The sequence below is a fragment of the Falco rusticolus genome, chromosome 13, assembly GCF_015220075.1.
Source record: "Falco rusticolus isolate bFalRus1 chromosome 13, bFalRus1.pri, whole genome shotgun sequence".
NCBI lineage: Eukaryota > Metazoa > Chordata > Aves > Falconiformes > Falconidae > Falco > Falco rusticolus.
This window is the reverse complement of record NC_051199.1, coordinates 7,345,624-7,367,230: the sequence shown is the minus strand read 5'-3', so window position 1 is coordinate 7,367,230 and position 21,607 is coordinate 7,345,624. Positions and strand designations below refer to the sequence as shown.

Sequence of the window (21,607 nt, the reverse complement as noted above, 5' to 3'; positions counted from 1 at the left end):
CAACCAAATTTTGTTAGCTAGCCCAGGAAAGATGCAGTAATTTCAACAGCTAATGCTACTGAGGAGACCTGAGTACTGCGCTGCTTGCGCTGCCTCCGCGCATAATAAAAATCTTGTTATTCCTTCCAGGCCTGGCTCCACGACTGACCAAGAAAAGGGTATGTGCTCCTGCTGGTGCTGAGCAGGGAACTGAGGTGCCTTGCCCACGTTACTAGCTGTGCTTCAAACAGCATTATGGCAAAATAGCACGAGCTGTTGGTGAAGCCAGAGGAGGAGGGTTTCCCTTTATGAGCTGGGTGTCCATGCTACGATTATTTGGGTGCCTTTCCAGCCCAACAGCCCACATGAGGAACTTGCTGTCTGTCCTCTTGCAAACCACAGGAGGGAATTCTGCCCGTTGGATGCTGTTAGAACCATGCTTGTGAAGTCACCTCTAGAACACTTGGCTAAAAGCCGTCTCAACTGTGTAACCTGTTTTAGCAGGATTTACTGGATTGGACTGTCAGATGTAAAATAATGCTACTGTGATGAGTCCTTTGTCCTTTCGGTCTGTCACCTTGCTTTTCCTCAGGGGAGTATCTGGGGAAATTTCCCTTGGATTGCTTGATGAAGAGGGATGGGAATGAATATGTATTTATTAATTCTTATTTCTTAATTTTTATATCTAAGAAATATACATTTCTTAATTTCTTATTCTTGGGAAACCTGTGAAGGGTCACAATTTCAGAATAGCAGTCAGAGAGAAATGAAAAAGGTTAATTCTGATTTGCCAGGCATCTTTTGGCTTTTATGAAGCAAATGAGTGGAAGCCACAGTCAAGCCCCATAGAAACGTAGCGCAAGGATGTTGGTGAGAGGTAATGTTAATGTTTGGCTTTAGAAGTCTGTGTTTGGGCAGGGCAACTGGGCACGTGCTGCGGGTGCCCAGAACCACCCAGTCTGGGCAGAAGTGGGGAACCTGGTAGTGGTTTCCGATGGTGAATCCTGCGTGAGGTTTTCTTCTATGGGTCTGACCTGACGGGCTTTGCCCCGTGAGCCCTCTCTGAGCGTGCATTTGCCATCTGACCGCCTGTGTGACATGGGCAAAGCAGCTCATTCTTGTTTCTGAAATTGTCTCTTCATCTCCCTTGCATAAGGAGCACTGGGTGTCCTTTTGACATCCCACGGGGGGAGCTGGTATTGCTTAGGATACTGCGGAGTGTGGGAATGTTGTGTGCACAGCTCTGGGTTCCTCCTGTCGAAACCCTTTTCCAAGGGGAAGTGCAAAACCGCCACACAAGAATGGATGGCGGAGTTGAGTTAAAGTGCTCTCTAGGGACAGAAAAAATACAATTTGGATTCCAGTTCCCTTACCAAACGTTCATTGGAACAAAAATGGAACAGCGCCAAAAGGGGAGTGGGGAGGACAGAGTCCTTTCCGTTGTGGACTAGTGGATTGGGAACATAGGAAAAGGAGTGGTGAAACAGAGGTCCAGACTCCCCGGCACATGTTCTGTCTGCTTGGCTAAATAAAAGAACCGTTAATATTAATGTCTGTGTGAGATCAAGTCTGTTTAGCCTGTTCCTTACCAAGTAAGTAGCCAGGAATTCACCCTGCGTACGGAGTCGGGCCGGTTGGCCTGGGAGGAGAAGATGCGTGCTGCTAGGCTTGGGGTGACCCGCTGCAGCGGCTACTTCCACCCTTACCCTTTATGGATTTTATATGGAATTTATTTTATATGGAATTTATGGATTCTATAAAGGCAAATAGTCTTGTGTATGCCTGGACCTTAATGCCACCTACCGCTGCGTGTTGGCTACTCACCGTGCTGGGCAAGTCCTTCCATGCGTTGGGAAGGGAGTGGGGACAGACACCTCAAGGTGTGGGTTCCACTGGTACGCTTCGACTTCCAGCGCTGTTCTGCTTGGTGCTGTACTACACAGACCTTAAACCCAAAGAAAGCTTAAATACTTTGTGAGCTGTGATCGTTATTGCTCCTTTTAAGGAGAGGTGCTGGATCGTAAGTTAGGAGTTGAAAGTCTGTAAAAGTTCAGAAGTTCTAGAAGGGAATTTGAATGTAATCTACAATTTTTGTGGCTAGGATAGCCTTTAAAAGCCCCCTTCTCCCATCAAATGCCATACCAGTGTTAGTTCATTTAAAAATAAACAGTTTAATGTTCCAGAACACAAACAACAGCAAAACGTACCTAGACATCACAAATAAGCGTAATGACCCAGTGGTTCTGCATTTAATACTCACTTTCTCTGTTGCAGCTCAATGGGATAATCTTGTTTCCTCAAGAGGAAAAACAAAACTCTGGAAATGTTTCTGAAACAATTCCCTGTTCCTAATAGCTCAGAAACTTCTAGCTCCTACTTACAGATCTTTGTTTGCAGAGTTTAAGCTAGCTGAATTAGTGATGGTACATCTGCTACATAACTACAGCATCGTTGTAAGTGCTGACGCACACAGGTTGCACAGACCGACGATCCAGTCAGCCTGAACGGATCCCAGCTGTAGCATTTTGGATGTGGTCAGGGACCAGCAAGACACGCGCAGCAAACCTTTAATCGCCTCTGCATACTCGACTCTCTGCAACCAACATACTGGAGCCAGCGTTGTCTCCTCTGTCATAATGGTCGAGCAGGCTGTGGGCAATGAAGCTGCTTTCTGAATGCAGCGTCTCGCATTTCTGGCAGACGAGGATTTCACATTTCGGACACATTTTCCCAGAGGGCGGGTGCCTTAAAGAACATATTTCCTCCCGTGCTGGCTTCAGCTTTTTGGAACCTTTCCTGTGTAAACATCTCCTCTTGTCTTCAAAGAGCGGACTTCTTCCCTGAGGCCTAGAACAGTCGGAAAGGTGAGGGGTTTAACCTGTGCGCTCCCTAGATGGATGAGATCAGCAGGAGCAGCTGGTGTGTGAAGTGTGAGCCCTTCCCGAGGCTTTTCCTGGGACAGGAGGAGCAGGTGCAGCCTGTGGGCACCCCCAGAAAATGGGAACAGACAGGAAAAGGAGAGTCTGGCTCTGGTGCTCTGATGGCAGTGACAGGGCATTAGTTTCAGAACAGGGTTAAAAGGATTGTCACCGTTTAAACAAAACAGTAAAAAAAAATTAAAAAAAAGTCATCTAGCTAGGTAGGAGCTTTCTACTCTGTTCTTTAATGTACAGCTTTTCTCTGGCTGATCGTGGCATGAGCCTCGTGTGTTTGCATGAAGACAAATTTCATACAGCTCTGTGTGTCTGAATTACAGGCTTCTGACCAAGTAGGCTTCACCTATGCGATCATAAAGGTTCTTTTTATACTTGTCATGCGCTAATAATTATGCTGGCTAGTAGATAAAACCCTGTATTACACTATCCTTGAATAGAGATGGAAGGGTTGAAAGAAAAGCACTCTGGATAGAGTTATTTACCATTATATTATATAAAATCACAGAATGGTCAGGGTTGGAAGGGACCTCTAGAGATCATCTAGTTCAACTCCCTGCTAAAGCAGGTTCACCTAGAGCAGCCTGCAAAATAGTATGTCAAAATCAGACACTAACCTACATAATCCCTTACAAGAGCTCACAAATTGGTGCTGAACTGTAGAGATTATCTGATTTGGCTACAGCACTGTGAAAGTTGTAGGCCCTGATGACTTAATGTTTATAAAAAACAACTGCTATGCAACATCTGTGGAAATACATCCAGCAAAGTCTGAAGACTGGCTGACTTTCCATTAATGTGAGTGTACCATGGGACAAGGATGCTATGTTACTGTTTTGATTTTTATTTTTTTTTAATCAAACTGGGGAAAACCTGCATTCATCACTTAAGACTAAGGATCAAGGCCTAGAAAGCATGATTTTACTGCTTTGTTTGCACTTGGCTGTCTCCCAAATGTGTGCTTCAGTAAAGTTATGGACAACAGGGAAAATTCACAGCTGTAATTCACTAATTCCTTGGATGTTTGACTATGTTTCCAGTCCAGTTCCTCAGCAGTGCAGCAAGATAAATCCCAAAGCAAAGCCCTTGGTATTGGTTGTTCTGCAATTGGATCAGTCTGAGAGAAGAATGTGGCGCTCAGGATCATTTCTGGCTAGCGTATTTTAATCTTATGTTGAGCTTGTAACCAGCTGCTGTGGCTATCAAGCTTAATGTAGTTAGCTGAGTAATTGCCGAGACTTGCATGTACTTCCTGCTAAGACAGTAATTTCATGATAATTATCAAAGACAGACTCCTTTTTAGGAGATCTGTGCAGAAAACTGCTCTTGTAATGGATGAAAAAAGGCATTTACTGGAAAACTACTCCTGATCTTAGCATGATGCACACACCAAGTTTACCTAACGTTAGGGAAGAATAATATTAAGTACAAAGACCCAAGAAAAGAATTTCAAATCCCGTAAGAGTGATGGTGATAGCTCAAAGCTAATACATGCACAAAGTAGTTAGCTCAAACTCATTTTTGCTTTGCTTCATCTGGTTAAAAAATGAATAGTTTTGAATTGCTTGTGTCTCGTCCATCCCCCCATCCCTGGTCCCCCTTCTTCATCTATCTGAAAAGTAGTAAGCATAAAGGCACTATTACAGGAACATAAGCAATAATTATGTTCTGGTTCAAGAGAATTGGTAGTACTAACTTTGTCAAACAGTGATTTTTGGCTGCTGCCCATATGTTGCTACTGCCTGTTACACCCTGGAGCTGGGTGTACTGGTGCCACTAACTGCGGCAATGTTGTTCCTAGAAAATTGTCCTGGGTTGTCACACCTGGCAGCGCCTGTGTGTATGCGGAGGAATAGAGATGCTGCCCCTCCAGATTTCTCTTGCTGGGTGGGAGAAAGCATAGGGAATTGGTTACATGATAAAGATGTAGACACACAAGGTCTGGAGACCTGGATTTCATACCTACTTCTGCCAGTGACTTGCTAGTTTTTTAGGTTAAGTTATTTAATTTGCCTGTAACTGTCCCCTTGTGTGTGGGACAGCTAATCCAGCCTGGGTGACAAAGGGATCTGTGGCTCTTTGAAAGGTGCTCTGGGAATACTTACAAAATTTTTGTTAAAAATGTATACAAAACTTAGCCTTGGATGTACTTACAGTTTATTCTTAGGAGACCCAGAGAAGAGGCTCAGTCCAGAAAATCTCTTCTTAAATAGCCGTGCTCGCTTTTTTTGGCTGTGCTTCCCATCTCCTGTGCTTTCTTCTGGGAGTCCCTTCTTTCCCTTGCGCCAGCTCGTTTCATCTGCCATAACAGCAGCACCTGCTCAGATGAGAGCAGAAGTCCGAGTAGCTTTTCGAAAGCCTCTTTCTAACTGTGTTGCGCCTGGTGACGTTTGGATCTGTTCCTCTCCAAACCTGGAAGTGTCCAGAGTTACGCAGAAGGTTTAGTCAAGATCAGTGAGCAGCCGCTTTCTGTCAGATGGAGCAAATACCAGCTTTGGAAAATCCTGCAGATACAAGGCGACTCTGGATATTCTTTCTCAACCACTGTTCCACGTAATTGGAGAAAGTAGGCTTGGACATTAAATACAATAAATATTTCCCTCTACGCGCTCACTTTCATGATCAGGCTGGTTGCTGAAAACGAACAGAGGCGGTGGCTCATTTGGGAAAAGCAAAGAACCAGGAGCCAGTGAAACAGTTTTGTGCAGAAAACAGAAGCAGTAAAACAAATGTGAGATGAAGCAAACACTGCAAAGCAAAAACCAGAACCCTTGAAAGATGAAGAACCAACAGGGGATTTTAGTTAAGGCTTGGAAATTATTTCCTTTTTCTTTTGATAAAGCAGTTGATTAGTCTGCATTTCCGCCTTGCATTGCTTTGTCTCCAAGAATTAGCCCGTTGGCCTCTCTGATTGAATTAGTCTCTCTGCTCTACATTCGATACTTGCTAATTGCATTAACTTTTGGTTGCTTGAGGTGGAGGGTCACGTTCGCCCCCTCCTAATGACTGGAAGTGGTTCTCTGTTGCTACCTGTTCAAAATATTTTCCACAAATCATCCAAAACAAGTCATACAGTGTTGGTATGCTTAAAAACAAAATTGGCAACCGTTCTGAACTATGCACTCTTCTGATTTTACTCTTCATATCCTCCTCCCCTCCCCAGCCTTTTAAGAACAGTTCTCTGACCAGTTCTTACAGTGGGACATACAGAGGCTGTAGGGACTTGCTGTGCAAATGCTTTGCAGGATCAACATGTTTTGCATGAAACAGTTTCTCATTGTGTTAAAATAATTTACCAAAACCGTATGTTGACACCTATTAAACAGAAACTAAAATACCTCGAAGGAACGGAGTGACACACCTTGCTACTCCTGCTTGGTAACAGGACAGCCAGCTTTTTAAGAGAACCTAGGTAAGCTGGACCTGTTTATCCCACAGAAATGCCAGAAAAAGGCTATTTATGAAAGAAATTACAAACAGTTCATTGACCTGTAAAAGGAAGCTGTCATTAAAGAATGGCTGTGCTATTAGAGAACGAATAAAAGTTGTGAATGAAAGAAAATGACACGCCTCACGATGCTAGACTTCAGATTTTAATTTGTGACGAAACGATCTGCAAGTTCAGGACCCATTTTAGGCACACAGTGGTGCTGAGGTGAAGCTTTGCAGAACAGAGCAACCTGTAGCTAATAAACCCTGCAACCGGGGAGGCAGGAATCCTCCTTGCCTCTGCCAAGTGAGCTTCAAAGGCGTCTCCTCACAGATCTTCCAGCAGTAATTCTGCTTGTCTAAAAGATCAAGAGAGGAAAATGTAATGCTGAAAGTACATGTGTACATACGCGGAAACTGGTGACAAAGAATTGAAGGTACACAGAAGGGGTTGTTTATGCAGCCATTTAGTCAATTTTTTTTTCCAAAAAATTGTACTTTGGACATATATTGTATAGTATTTCATTTCTCTTCTTTTAAAGCTGAAGTTGTCTGGCTACGTTGGGTTTCCAGCATAATTAATTCTAATGACATAGGGGGAATTCCTCCTGTACTTGAACCCTATGCTTAAATGTGTTGCCAGATCAAAAGATTTGAATATCCAATATTTGAATAATTAATTTATTTGCCTTGCTTTTCTTCTGTGCTTGAATCTGGTGAAATGTGACTACTGTTGCTTTCAGTGCACCAATTAATTGCCCTCACCTTTCTCACTTAACAACAGCAATAGTGCTTTTTTGTTTTGTGAGCCAGGTTAACCAGTAACTGTTGGTGTGGTTAGCCTTGAGATTTATTGTATGGTCAGTCTGTTAAATTTACAGATTACATAACAGGTCTTTAAAACAGGAATCCTACTTGTAGATCTGGGACAAAACAAGTTTCCTTCAGATGAAGATTGCACAGAAGCATTTTCAGGAACCTCAGCGTTGTACATGCAGGTTGTCGCTAGTTAATTTTAAGCAAAATCTAGTACCTGCAAGACTTCAGATGTCAAAACTGATTTGCACTGATGCTTGCTGTTGACGGCTTTTATCCCTGGACTATCTGAGCAGTGTATTGGTGTCTCTGTGACTGCCGTTATATTTATAAAGATGACTTCAGGACAAAGTATGAATTGTGGATGGGGTTAGAAACACCCAACAATTTACAGATGGGACTCACAGGCTAAAGATGCAGGAAACTTTTTCAGAAACGGACCGTTTCCACAGCCATCCCTCCAACTGCAGCAGCACACAGCAGCCCTGGCCGGGCTGATACCCCTGGGGTAAAAGAACCAAACAGAACAAGAGGTAAAATCTTTGTGGCAGGGACTGTCATGCAAACACACAGGGTAAAAGATGTCAGACAGGACAGGAGGTCTGGAGGGAGGAAATGACATGACTAGCAACTTGGGAAAGATTTCTTTGTCCCCAGGATGCAGTTTTTCTGATCCAGTTCTGTGTCTTAATTAAATAAAATTTGTTTGAACTAATTCTGATCATATTATTTTTCCCACCACAGGGTGTCTCTGCATCTCTTCTTACACCAAAGGCTTTGGTAGCCTTTCATGGCAAGCCGTGATCTCAAGGGAATGTAGGGTTAAAGGGAAATGTCCCCCACTTTAACTGTGGACTGACTTCAGGATCGTGAGCCGCCTTGGATCGGAATGGTGATGCCTTCATTAGCCGGCAGGAAATTCTTCAGCAAGTAAGGTCTTAGTCCAGTGATGTTATTTAATTTGGTTTTGAGTGCTCTCCTGTATCAGATCAAGGCTGTGGCCATATGATGTGGTGCACTGATCTAGCTTAAGTTTGTTCTGCATTACATTCACAACATTTGAAGCATTATCCCTGCACTGGCACACTTTCACTAAAGCAGGCGATGCCTGTCTGCCACGTTACCTTTATGCTTACGTGGGTATTTTTTGTTCTCCTTCAACTGGGATAAAGCTGGCATGAAGCCAGCATGAACACTGGATCGTGTGCTCTGGATAGTTTGTATATTTAAACCGTTTCATGTTGGGTTTGGGGGTTTTTAGGACTTCCTTCAGTCTTACAAGCTTTGGGCTGGCATCAGTAGTTACTTGTTCCACTCTCCATATAGCAGGGACGTGAAGCCACACCGCAGGAAGGTCTGGGCAGTGGGTGCTGCTGTCCCAGCAGCTCCTGGCCACACCAGCCAGCCATGGCTCTTCACTTCCTCGGGATTCCAATGTGGTTTGGGTTTGAGGAGTAAGGAGATAGTAAGTAAGGAGTAGCAGGTGCTCCCAACGTTGGGGTTAAGTCTGTGTGTGGTTGTTGGCGTGGCTGTATGCTATAGGCACATTATGTAAACATATCTTTGTCTGGGAGGTCTGAAAAGTAAACCATCCTCAGGAGGGAAGAGTTACGGAGGAATTCCAGATGGGAAGTGCTGAGCTAAGCGGTCTGTGGATGGGTATAGCTTAAAGCTAGTCAGGAATCTTCCAATTGTCATCAGGGCATGTCAGCTGGTTGAAACTCCAGCTTTTTGTAGAGAAAATCCAGTTTGAAGTGTTTTTTACTGCCATTGGGAAACGTTTCCCAGGGCCAGGCTGTTATGAGTGCAATATGTGAGCAAGCCCTCAGCGATGTGGTCGAATGTAGAAAACTAGAGCTCAAAGTGCTGCCCTAAGTGATATTTATTTATTCATGCAAATAATTAGCTTCAGTGGAAGAGACAGAATCTCACCCTCCAGTGGCAGTAGGTATGATGAGTCTTCAACGCAGTGAGCAAGCTCTGAGTTGGCAGAGGCAGAAGGTCCTTGTGGCCCCGCTGCTCTGGGGTGTTGCACCGCTCCAAGGGGCTGCTTCCCCGTCTGCGCTGGTGGCTGGGGGCTCGCACCTGAACCAGGCCGCGACAGCACCTCAGCCTGGATTTAGGTAATAACCAAGTGTCTGGTGGCTGGGCTGTGTGCCACTGCTGTGGGTGCTGTCACACGCGCTGGCTACTTTCTTTTTCCATGAAAATACTCAGCTGGTTGATGATACCCAGTTTGGAAACCGGGGCTGATGCGCCGCTCACCCCTAACGCCTGCACCTTTGCCTGTTGCTTTGAGGAGTCATTGCACGCAGAAGACACAGATTTGATGTGATAACGCAGATGCATTTATCCCCAACAGGAATCCCAGGATCTGAGGTCCAGATACTTGCAGAAGCATCTGTTCTGGCTGTGTTCTGGGTAAGCTCTCGCCCTGCTTGGGTGGATGCCTGGTTTTAAAGTCTTGTGCTAGCTGTCACTGAGGCTGGCGGAAAGTTGGGGACAGCGGTGACCGGTGGAGTGTCTTTTTACAATTAAACCGAAGCAAGGTGTCACTGCGGACAGCAACAGCAAGGTCCCACTTCTTGAGAAAATGACGGCGTAGGCTTGCTGCGTCCTTGGTGTCTGGCTGGAGCCCGTGATGGCCGCAGAGGGGCACGTTCTGCCTCGGGTGTTGGCCCCGCACCGGGCCGGGGGCGAGCGAGAGCAGCGCTGCGCTAGCCAGGGGGCTCGGGGGAGCTGGGACGTGGGGGCTGCGAGGAGCCCGAGCCAGGAGCGCCGGGCCGGGGCCAGGGCGCGGTTCCGCCCGAGGGACGCCCCTGCCGAAGCACCCACGGCTGCCCTCGCTGCCCACCCGCCGCCGGCTCTGCCCCGCGGTACCCCCCGTCACGGCCCCCCCGCCCTCCCCCATCCCGCGGGGGGACCGGGCCGGTGGCTGCAGGCACGCACGAAGGTCTCCAGCTGGGACCCCCGGCGGGATGGCCCCGCCGCCCCGGGACAGCTCCCGCCCGCGGGGGGGGGGGAGGGGAGGGGGAGGGGCGGCGGCGGCGCCCGTCCCTCCCGGACCTGCCGGGGGTGGGGAGGGGGCCCCGCCGCTCCCCGCTCCGTGATGTGCGGCGCAGGCATGCTCAGTAGCCGGTGCCTACCCCTCCTCTCTCCGCCGCCGCGCCGACGGTGCTAGGAGGCTGCCGGCAGCGGCGCCGAAAGCCATCTTTGCCGGAGCCGCCCGGCGCCCCTCGGTCGCCGCCATGTGAGTAGCGGGGCGGCCCGGCCCCCCCCCCCCCCCGGGGCGCGGGCGGCCGCGGGGCTGTAGGGCTCGGGGGGCGCCGCGGGGCGCTGCCCTGCTGCTCCCGCAGCCGGGGGGGCGGCTCCGTGCGGCGGGGGGCTGGGGCTGGGGGCGGGAGGGGGCTGCGGCGCCCTGAGCGGGGGTCCCGGGCGGGGCCGGGGGTGTGCGGTGCCCGCAGCCCCGAAGTCCGGTGTGGTGCTGCTGCTGCCAGCAACCTGCGAGCCTCGGCGGGTCTGCGGGGCGTACCCGCCCGCCGGGCAGCGGGAGGGGGTGGCTGGCACGGTACTGACCCGGGTCGGCCCGAGGGGCAGCGCGGGGCCGAGACCCTCGACAGGTCCGAGGCAGCGATGCAGAACTGCCTGAGTCACCCGGCGGAGCCACGGCCAGCGGGTCCTGCCTGTCCTCGCTGTTCCGTGAGACGTTCCCTCCCCAGGACTGGCAGCCTGAGCAGCTCAGCCCCATCCCCAGCACCCACGGCCTCCTGTCAGCAGCGCCGGATAATAATCCGTTTCTTCTTGCTTGCATCTCTTCAAATACCTCTCCTGAGCCCTTACGTTGAGCATCAACGCTTTAATTAACGCTCTCTGCTAGGCAGTGCTGAACCCCCCAAAGTCAGTGCTGAAACAAGTGTGCTGAGGTAAGTAGGGGCGGATCAGCCCCCTGTTCATTCACAAAAGAATTCAGGTGGCTTGAACGCATCATTTCACTATTGTCTCAATTCACTGTGCATTCCCAGTGACTCCTAAGGGACTGCCAGAGAAGATGGCTAAAGCAAAGAGTCACTCATGTGCTGGTGTATGGGACCAAATATCTGCTGGTTTTGGGTGCTCTTGGAAGAACTGGAGCTTGCTTGATTCAGAGAAGATAAGGAGTGGAAACAGTCCTGGCAATCTGTGATTAAATTACTATTAAAATATTGCCAGTAACTAACTGTTCTTCACGAGGGTTTTTCAGAATAGTCTACCATCACATATTGTGAAATGTTTGCTTTTTTCTTTAATGTTATTTCCTATATAATATCTCAGACAATAAGCTTTTGTCTATGTTGTCTAAAATGTTTCCAAAGCAAGGAACTCCTTGGAAGGAAAAAAAAATAACTTATCTAAAAGAAGATTCCTTAGGTAAACACTGAACTCCATCTAGCAAAAGGCAGTTCATTGTAAGCTTCTGTTGCCTAGTTGTGCTTATATCAGGAGCCAGATGATGACATCAAATACTTTTATTTATATGTGAGATTTTTTTCTGTGATTAATACAAGAGTTTGCTGCTGCGGTATTATACGATCGAAGCTGTTAAGACACAAAGCAATAATTCAGATAATGTTTAACTCAATCGGTATATGTTTTGGTTTTGGCGTGTCTAGGTCTTCAAGAGAGCATTTCTAAATAAAGCAGAAAGGGTGACACTAGTAGAACTTGGTCATACCTCTTCTATAGGGGACTTGCATCAGACTTCTGACAAAAATCAGAAGAAAAGAAGGCAGTTTTTGCCTACTTTGGCCATATAGACTTCCAGTCTGATAATTGAAACGAAGCCAAGACAAATAAGCAGCTTGTCATTGTCAGTTGGCTTCTGTTTCATTGCCAGATATTGTAATGAAAACTTTTTTTTTTTAACATCTGCATGAATATCATGTCCCAGTACCTTCTGAGTTACTGATGAACAACAGAGATAAATGTGTATTAGCTACTGACTTGTAGCAGCAGCTACAGTTGTAGTTCACAGGGCTGTAGAAGCCAATTGCTAGTGAGCACCAAATACTCTGCAGAGGTTACTTCTAATCTTACACCGATAGAGTATTGCAAACACGGACTCTTCTTGCGTGTATACAGACATGCGCATGAGACATGACGCTGTGTCTTCAGCGTGTGGGATCTAGTGTCAGTGAAGAGCTCCTTTGCTGGGTCAAGTGACAGATCCATCTCTCCTGGTGTGCTGTCCTCTGAAGTAGCTAGCAGGGAGTGCTTAGGGGAGAGTACAAGAAAGCAGTGGGTATGCAGTGGTATTCCCAGAATTCTTCCCCAGCTGCCAGGCATGTAAGGCTTGGGGAGTGTCCGAACCTGAGGAGAGTTCTTTAGCGTTCCTGACTCGCACTGGGTTTTGTTGTTCTTTCAGGAAGGTGTCCAGTTGCTCCATTTGCAGCGTACTGTGGCACAGAGCTCCACAGCTGGACTGGGCCGGTGCAAAAGCCACGTCCTATTGTTTCTGAGCTAGCAGGTAGCAGGTTCTGCCTGACCTTACTCTCATGTTGGAGATCAGAGAACAGTATTCCTTATTCACCGTCTTCTCTGGGGTTCATGATTGTGTGTCACCCCAGCAAACCTGCACTGATTTACGTGAGGTGGGAATCTGTGGTCTCTGTTGCAGTGAGTACGATCCAGGGCAGGTAAGACACGTTCAGGTAACAGACATCTTTCACCTTGGTGCAGGCAGAGGAGAGGATGCTGTGGCATAAGAAGGTTGAATGAAAAGATATAAGAGGGATCTAAAGCAAGAATGGAGATGGGTTGGACCATACCAGTGCTGCTAGGAAGATTGTTCCAGGTGTAAGGGAGAGCACGCAAACTTACTTAGAGGAGATATGAGGAGCAGTGAAGGGAGATGAGGAGAAGAAAATGGTGCTTAAAGTTGGGGCACTTATAGGCTTTGTTCCTCTCTGGAAAACAGACTGACAGCGGCAGGTGAAGTATATTGGTTTGTTTCTTTTACAATGGTCACATCTCAATAGGTAATTATATATAGTAGAAGTTCATGACATCATGGCATCTGTTGTTTACAGATAGGTCAGTGAGCAGACAGCAGGGTGCCTTTGATTACATTAATCCAATACAAATGTGCTCTATGGCAGGGTACAACTTTTGTGAGACAAGGAGCAAAGCAAAGCACCTGGCTCTCCCCCCGGCGGAATTGCCTTGCTGTATCTCATTCCTCGGGTAGCAGTTAGAGCTTTCTGAAAAAAAAAAACCAAACCACCCAACCCTTCTGCCTATTTTAGAGCAGCAAGGAGTAACATCCTGGTGGGGATGGATAGGATTAAAATGGTTCCAGCAATTGTAATGAGTCTGTTCTGGTTGAATGTCTGTTTGGTTTCTCTGAAAAGAATGGCATGGCCATGGTCTCCTGCTGTTAGTAGAGCAGTACTTAGCCCTGGTTTTGTGGGCATAATTTTATGAAACTCAGCAAAATCTCCCTACCTTGCCCTTCTCTTGTACTGATCAGTGGAGACAAACCAATTTAGTACAGCTCTCTACCCAGTCCTGACCCCCTGCTTTTGGGGAGCTCGGTGGCTTACAAAAGCGAGTGCAGCCAGTGCATGTCCTAGGGAAGTATAACTAGCGTAAAATGGAGGGGTACATTTTCTAAATGGTACATCTGTTCTGTGCTGCTAAGTGTCTGTGTTCCCTTAGAAATATGTTCTAAAAGAGCTCCGAAAATCCACGGTCGCAAGAAGATTGGCATCCACTGGAGCTCTCAGGGTTTTACATCTGGTGGCCAGCTGCCTCAGACCCAGACAAGCTACAGTCAGTCTTGACGTTTTCTGACTGCCTCCCCCATCAGCCAGAGGGACCAGTGGTTTTGAGAGTCCTGTAGTATTGGTTCACACAAGCATAGTTGTGACCGAGTGGGTGGTTGTTCTCATTTAAAGGATGTAGTGGAGCTTGTAGTGAAAATAACCAGGCTGTACTCGGTGGAGCACAGCTGTGTGCAGGAGAAGAGGATGCTGAGGGGTGAAAGGGCCCCGTTTTCAGCATGGTTCTATTCTGACCCTTGTTTGCTGGTTCTAAGACTCACAGCTCTGAGTAAGAGCCTTGAAGTAAGGGCGTTAGGAATAGGAGCTGTTGTTGTTTGCCACTTTAAGACCTCAACAGAGGGATGTATGTGTTGTGTTCATTGGTTTTTTCCCTTCACTGGCTCTTTTGTGGCATCATGCACACAGGCATCTTCTTTCTGTCTTGCATTAGAAATAGATGCTTCCAGCCACATGTTAAGTGTTATTCCTTATACGCTTGCCGTTTGAAAGAAGGGTGGCCCAAGCAGGTCATAAATCTTTTGGATATTTGGGTAATGAGTCTTTTAAAATGTAGAGATCAAACTGAATGGTGTCTTGAGGACCTCAGTGAAGAAAATAATCCCAGAATGGGCGCAACTGGGAATTACGTGTGACAAGTACAGACAAAGTGAATGTCACAATAAACATTCTTCAAAACAGGCTAACAATGAGGTGCATGAAACCCAAATATATTTAGTCCAGTGGTCCCTTTCCTTGTGACTTGGCGCTCATTCATTGTGTTATGCATCAGCCATAACTTGTTGCTGTTGACTTCCAGGCATTTTGCATGGATAGTTCCAGCTGTGGGGTGACTTACAGGACACTTAATGTGGCTGTAGTGGAAGCTGAACTGGTTAACCAGATGAGCATTTCCCCTTTTTAGATGCTATTTAGATAATCAATGTCTTCTTGAAAAATCAGTAATTAGGCTGTAGAGCACCAGGCACACCCATGTTTGTGTGGACGGCTTGGGGTGAAGAGGCATGGCTGAAGAAAGGAAAGCGATGTATGAAACATGTTTTCCCCTTCCGCTGCTGTTCTGCCACCGTTTGTAGGATGCAGAACACATGGAGGTTTCTCACTGACAGCTTTAGCCAAATGCCAGCGGTGCCCTGGAAGGGCCAGTACAGGCTGTCCCAAATAAGTTCAAATTGACTGAACTGCTCATTTTAAGCAATTACGACTTAAAGAGAATATGCTCCCACCTACGTCATTCAGTGCTCTCTACTGTCATTATTTGTAGTCATTACCAGCAGTTAACTAGGCTGGTGTTTTGTAATGATGCAATTCCTTTTTCCCTGATGTTTGTACTTGAGCCCTCTAAACTCTTTTCCATTATCCACTGAACACCCACCAAATGATTGCAAGGTGGTGTTTTGGTTTTTTTTAACTGCTAAGTTATGGCAACCTGATGTTTTTTCTGTGTAAAGTAGTAACTCATTGAAAAAGATCTGTCTGTACGTTTGCAAGTAAGTGTTTTGTCAGTTGCAATTATATTGTAGCTTCTTGTACTGGGTGAAATAATTAGAATGAAAGTTCCTGACCAAATGATCTGAATTATCTGATCAAGTTCCTTTATCTCTTCAGATGCAAAATTCAATGAGAAATATGCAGGAAAATGCAAGTATTTCTATTTCAGAGTAAATGAGAAAGAAATTTAATTTATCATGTGTTACCTTACAGCTGCTTGAATCAGTATCGCAGGGTCAAAAGGAACTCTTCTAGAAAACAGACATTCTCCTACGATGGCCTTTTAGAAGATAAACCCCACATTGTTTCAGGAATTGGGGTGGTGGGGTGTTTGTTGTTTCTTTTTTTTTTAAAGTACATTCTCATCTATTGCAGCGGTCTCTAAATGTAAACTGGTAAATGTATTGGAATCAAGTGCTTTCACTGCATGTTTATGTATCAGAGCCATAGCTTGCTTGCATGTTGGAAGCACCAACTAGCTGACGATTTGTGTTTGTGAGGAGTCAGTGCTTCACCAGAGTTTTTATTATTATGAAACACGTCAATACCATGCAGAATTGAGACAGCCTTTGCAAGAAGCTGGAGACAGAAACAGCACTGGTGGGAATACACCGAAGGCTGTGATGTGTCCTGCTTCATCAAATGATGTCCTTGTGCTGGAGTCTAAGTAGGAAAGGAAGTGTCCACAGATTTTACAAAACTCCTTACATGGTCCAGAAAAGAGATTAAGAGAGGAAACAGACAGCAATAAGTGCTGTACTGAAGTGTTGTTAGTGCCTGATACTGGATAGATGCTGATTTTCTTTTAAGATGCTCACACTAGATCCAGATGGGAATTTATATAATGAAATTGAAAAATTGAACAGTATTAAAAATGCAGTCATTGTAAGGAAATGCTTCTTATGTCCTGTTCAGGATGCAGCAAAATGTGTGTTATATTACAAAATTATCAAGACTACTTTGCATTGTTTGAAGTTCAGTTGCAAAATTTTGTTTTTAAATAGCTTCTTAAAGGACTGTATTGCATCTCCTGAACAAGGAGAGATGTTTCGTGAAATGTTTTTGGAGGGATTAAAAAATCTGGCTGGACAATGTCCTAAGCAACTTCATCTAGTGGGCCCTGCTCTGAGCAGAGGGCTAGACTAGATGATCTCCAGAGGTTCCTTCCAACCTCAGTGCTCCTGTGCTACCATTTGAAAAGGTCAGACAAAACTGAATATGTTGAAGTTAATTAAACTAATGTTTGGCTGTATTCCAAGCGTCCAAGATACTGACTTTTCATCCATGATAACTTGGTAGCACTTTTATCTTCAACCTGTTGGTAGTGTATGCCACAGGAATACCTGTAATAGAAGGCGAAAACATGGTATTTGGGAAGGGAGGAAATGTGGGAGTTAAAAAAAAAAATGCAGATCCCTGGAATGCATTATTAAATTTGGCTTGAATGCAAAAGTTTGTATTTCTCCCACAGGGAACAAAAACCAGGTTTCTTGCAAGTGAGCTTTCTCATCTTTCATATTCCATGCAATCTTCTCTAGCTTGGTGTCTGCTCCCATCTCTCTACACCATGTCTTGCAGTAGCTTGGTAGTTTGCAAAAAGCTATTGTTCTGTTGCCCTGTAAATGCTGTTCTCAGCAGTGCAGAGCGCACATTTTAATAAAACCATATGTGCTTACATAAAGTTAGAGGAGAATCTCAGTCGCATGCAGTGGACTGGAAGAGAGAGGAATTGCTGGTAGTAGGCAAGGTTACGGATTTGTGGTGTGCTGACCAAGACAGGAGTTCTGACCCACTGCTACAGAGCTGTGGCTTTTTCAACTCAGTTTGTAACTTCTGGAAATGGTTGGTTTAATCCCTGGTGTATCTACCAGAATGGTAGCTGATGAGTTAGCACAAAAGACTGTGTTGCTTCAGGGCATGGCTGTGGCGGGGGATCCTTCAGCTGTGGAGCGCTCCTTATATCCATGCTGGCAGCAGGTATCTCTTGGGTTTGGGCTGTCAGAAGCAGGACAGATCCTTAGCCCAGCATCCTCCCTGCCTCTCCAGATCTCCTTCCTCAGTCTAGATTTCACGTACCTCTGGAGAAGAGCGAGGAGTGAGCTTTCCCAGTAAGCCCTGTGAACTGCAGTTCTTGCTGGAATCAGTCTCTGAACTTCCAAGTGAGCCCCAAAGTACTCTGCTCTACTGAAACATCGTTGCCTCTGTAAGAGCAAGCGTGGATCTGTGAAGGAAAGGACTTAAGAATTGGCTCTACAGGCTTCCCAGCATCTCCTCTGCACCTGCAGAAGGGCAGGGGTCTGGCTCTGGGAGGTGGGGGTGTTGTAACGCACTGGTTGCCCTTTTAGACACCAAGGTCCTGAGTCAGGCAATGTGCCAGTGTTTTAGAAATATATGGGTTCTGGTAAAGCTTTCCTAGAAACAAAGAAAATCATTAATTATCCCTAAACCCACTTGTTATCTGCTTCAGGAGGTTAATGGTTAGAAATTACATTTGTTCATTTGAATTCATATACAAAAATAGCTCCTCTTTATCATGCTAGTGAATATGGCCCTGCTCAGGGCCCTAATTACCGTGTGCTGCAGGAAGGTGAAGGGCACGGCTGCTTCAGAGCATAAACCTGCAGCTGTTGGCACAGGCTGTTGCATGGGATAGTGCTTTTTTGTGATAGTTTGGGGTTTAGAGGGGAATTCTAAGACTGGACATTTCTTCTTGTGCACTCACTCTCTCCTTAAGTCGATCTGTGGGAAAGCTTGCTGAACTCCAGCAAGGTTTGCCAATAGCTCTTATAGAGAATGGTCCCCCCCTTCTCTTTCTTGTGTCTCCAGCAGTATCCATTTCCAGTGTGTGCACAGAGAGAATAGTTGCACTTAACAGCTGTCACCCATGGTGACAATTCAGCAGGGGAAAGGGGAGGGGAAGCAAAGAAACAAAGAGCTTTAATCAATAGCAGCAAACCCAAAGTTGTCACCTAACCCTGAAAAGCATGGAGCACTTTGTGCTATCACCGAGCAGCTAAACTGACTGGCATGGCGCTTTGTGCTGCCAAACATCCTGAGTGGGGTCGGAACTTACCAAACAGTTGCCACAAGATAGTTGGAGCTACCTCTTGGTAAAGATGCCAAGATTCCTAAATCAGCATCAGATTGAGCATCAATAAGCAAAGCTCTGGCAGAATGACCTTGCACCCCTCGTACAGGGTGAGGGCGGTGGGTGCTGCAAGCTGGATTTGCTAGTCCTGGTTCTGGGCAAGTACTCGTATTTGCAGAGGACAGTTCTGTATAAATATAGCTTTGTTTGTTTTCCATCACAACTGCACCGAGTGACCAAACAGTCCTTCCAGAAGGCTTTGGGTAGCTGGTTGCTTCCTACACTTCAAAAGCTGACCGAGATTTGATGATGACTTATAGCCCATCAGCTTACTTGAGAATTTCAAGGCAGAATTCTCTGGGCTGGTGTCAGCACTGCGGTTGAGAGCCTTTCTGCTGACTGGGATCCAGGGAGAGCTCAGCTTGAGAGCAGGTACTGCCAGGATGAATCAGCAGATATCTTCCTGGAAGCAGTCAACAGTCTGGATATCCCAAGTGTTTAGCAGAGATCCCACCAGGCTATAAAAGTCTGCTTCTGAAATGTATGACTACTTGTTTCCAGCAAGGAGGTGTACAGTCATTCCCTGACAGCTGTGATACTGTCTCCCACACATACATGAAGATCACACGGTGACATTTTTCAGCAACTTTGTTTACTAGATGATATAAACACAAAAATATTTCAAGCCACTGAACGCTTTGATGCTTTTTTCCGTTGAATGTTTCAGGGAGACGAGGAGAAGGGAATGGAAAGGTGGAGTGTGCCCTGTGTGTCTTGGCGTGTTGACACTGACCTGCATGTTTTGCATGTCAGTTCTCAATTGTTTCACGTATGTGAAGCAACATGGTCTCTTGTATTTCGTCTTTGTAACTGATTCATGGCCACAGCAGCAATGTTAAAGCAAAGAACCTTGCATTAGCATGTTTGTTGCCCTTGTGACAATTCTGTGCAGTTAACCCTAGGAGAGAATGAGGCGGATTTGATTTTAAGTTCTGTGCAGACACTGAAATGCTTTAGCGGTAGAATGATCTCCTTCAGAAACCACAGCTGACAGGTGCTCTTCTTGTTCAACTCCGACCTGACAAAGCCAGTTACGAACTACGCAAGTTAGTATTTTTCTGGTTGCTGACTCCCAGATAGCTGTTTGAGGATCTCCTTCACCACCACAGTTCTGGAAATAAAGCCTGTTGTCAGTCCCGAGCCCCTCTCCCAGCCCTTCCTATTTCCTGAGCAGTCTGGATGGTGAAACTTGTTAGGCAGGAAGAAGGCACTTAGACTTAAAACATAACAATTACAGAATCAAACACTCTCTATACCTGGACAGAGGAAAGAGCTGAACCGGTCGGATAGTGTGTGTGTATGAAACGAGGGGGCCTGCACCTTGGGGAAGGGAGCATTGTGCCCAGAGGGAAGAGCAGAGTTCCTGTCTCAGAAATACCTCGTTCCTGTGTGTTGTCAGTGAACAAGAGGTACCCAGATTTCCAGGTAACTTGCCGTAGTCTTGGAGGAATCCGTAGTGCTTGTAGCAAGGGCAAGAACTTCAGAAAACCTGAGTTTGATTGCACTGAATGGTTGCTGGTATTGAAGTCCCTTAGAAGATGAAGTGCTACCCAGCAACGAGAAGAGGAGTCTAAGAGGTCCTATCTGTTTAGGAAGTTAAATCCAAAATCCTCAGAGGCACCGTGGCTAATGGCTCTAGATCAGGCTCAGCTCAGAGCTAAATCACTCTGTACAAGGTACTTTCACTCCGAAATGCTGCAGTAGCATTGCACAGCTTGAAGGAAAACATTTTAAAAAGTAGAAAACATGTAGTTCAGAAGGTAATGCCTAGCAAACCAAGCATTATGTACTTTGCTGAGTGAAACTGAAAAATCCCCAAATATTGTAAAACATTTAACAAAACTTAGCCAGTGACTACCTACATGTTCATTTAATGTAAAAGTGCGCCTTTTGGTTTTGATGTTTTTTTTAAATAGTTTGGTGATGGTGCTTGTCTCTGGGTTTGTTCTAGCATTGTTTGTCTATAGGACTGAATCTGTTTTACAGCAAAGGCAGCTGTTCCCCCAACCTGGACCAGAGTAGCTGTGCTTCAGTGTTTGGATATACACAACCATTTGCAAAGCTCCTCTAGTTGAAAGGACTTTTTTTTTTTTTTCCAAGGGTTTATGTTTATTTCTATAGTCTTTGGTTTGCTTTGAAACTGATTGTGCATGTTGCTTATAGGATTATGCATGTAAATAGCAAAGGAAGGTACTTGATAAAGATTTTTCAGATCTTTAAAAAACTTGTCATCTGGGATTTAGGATAGAAACTGAGAAACTCCTCTTATTTGGAGGGTGGTGGGGAAGTATTGTGAGTAACAGGCAAGGGATAGCAACTTGGTGAGTGATGGGGAAGAGGAGACAAGTGTAGGTGTTTACCCTTGCGGCTTGCTGTGCCGAGCCGCTGTTAGTCCCTTGGCAGCTCAGACACAGAGCAGTGGCGGCAGCCAGGTGTCTCCGGCGGTGACTCATATGCCCAGTACAGGTTTCTGTTGTTTTCACTGTGGTCCCTTGTTAACCTGCAGCTGGTCTCTCTTGGAATCTGCCTTCCCCTGCAACTTCCCAGTGGTGAATGTGAATGTCCACCCGTATTTGAGACATCTCTCTTCCTGAGGTGGCTTGGTTACAGGTAGGTTATAGATTCACCAGCCAGCAAGCGCCAACTACAGCTCCACGTGCCAGAGGCTCCTAGCCTGACTGCCCGTGGAAATGGCCTTCCTCTGAATCTCTGCTGGGACGGTAGAGTGTGTTGTGGGGCTCTAGCAGCACAAACACATCAAACAGGCTGTCAGTGGTGATAGAAGACAGAATTGCAGAAATTCCCTTGTGTTGTTAAATAAACAAAGGGAATCCCTCTGCTCTGAGCCACAATTTCCTTTAATTTGGTCAACGTAGAATAATCTGAGTTTATTCTTCTTGGCTGTCTCTTTGAGCGAATAAACTAGGCAAACTTGGTTGCATTCTTTCGTAGCAGAAAAGACTTGTAGGCTGAGGACAAAAGAAGATTAATTTAGA

General features: G+C 46.0%; 1 protein-coding gene across 1 annotated transcript in view; it reads left to right on the top strand.

The window, feature by feature from the left end:
- The first annotated feature begins 10,232 nt into the window (after positions 1–10,232).
- LOC119156983 (vesicle-associated membrane protein 2-like) overlaps positions 10,233–21,607 on the top strand; it is a 54,256-nt gene continuing 42,881 nt past the window's right edge. The window contains exon 1 of the mRNA XM_037407464.1: positions 10,233–10,407. Coding sequence (XP_037263361.1) covers positions 10,406–10,407 — 2 coding nt within the window. The 5' untranslated portion in view covers positions 10,233–10,405. The remainder of the gene's footprint in view (positions 10,408–21,607) is intronic.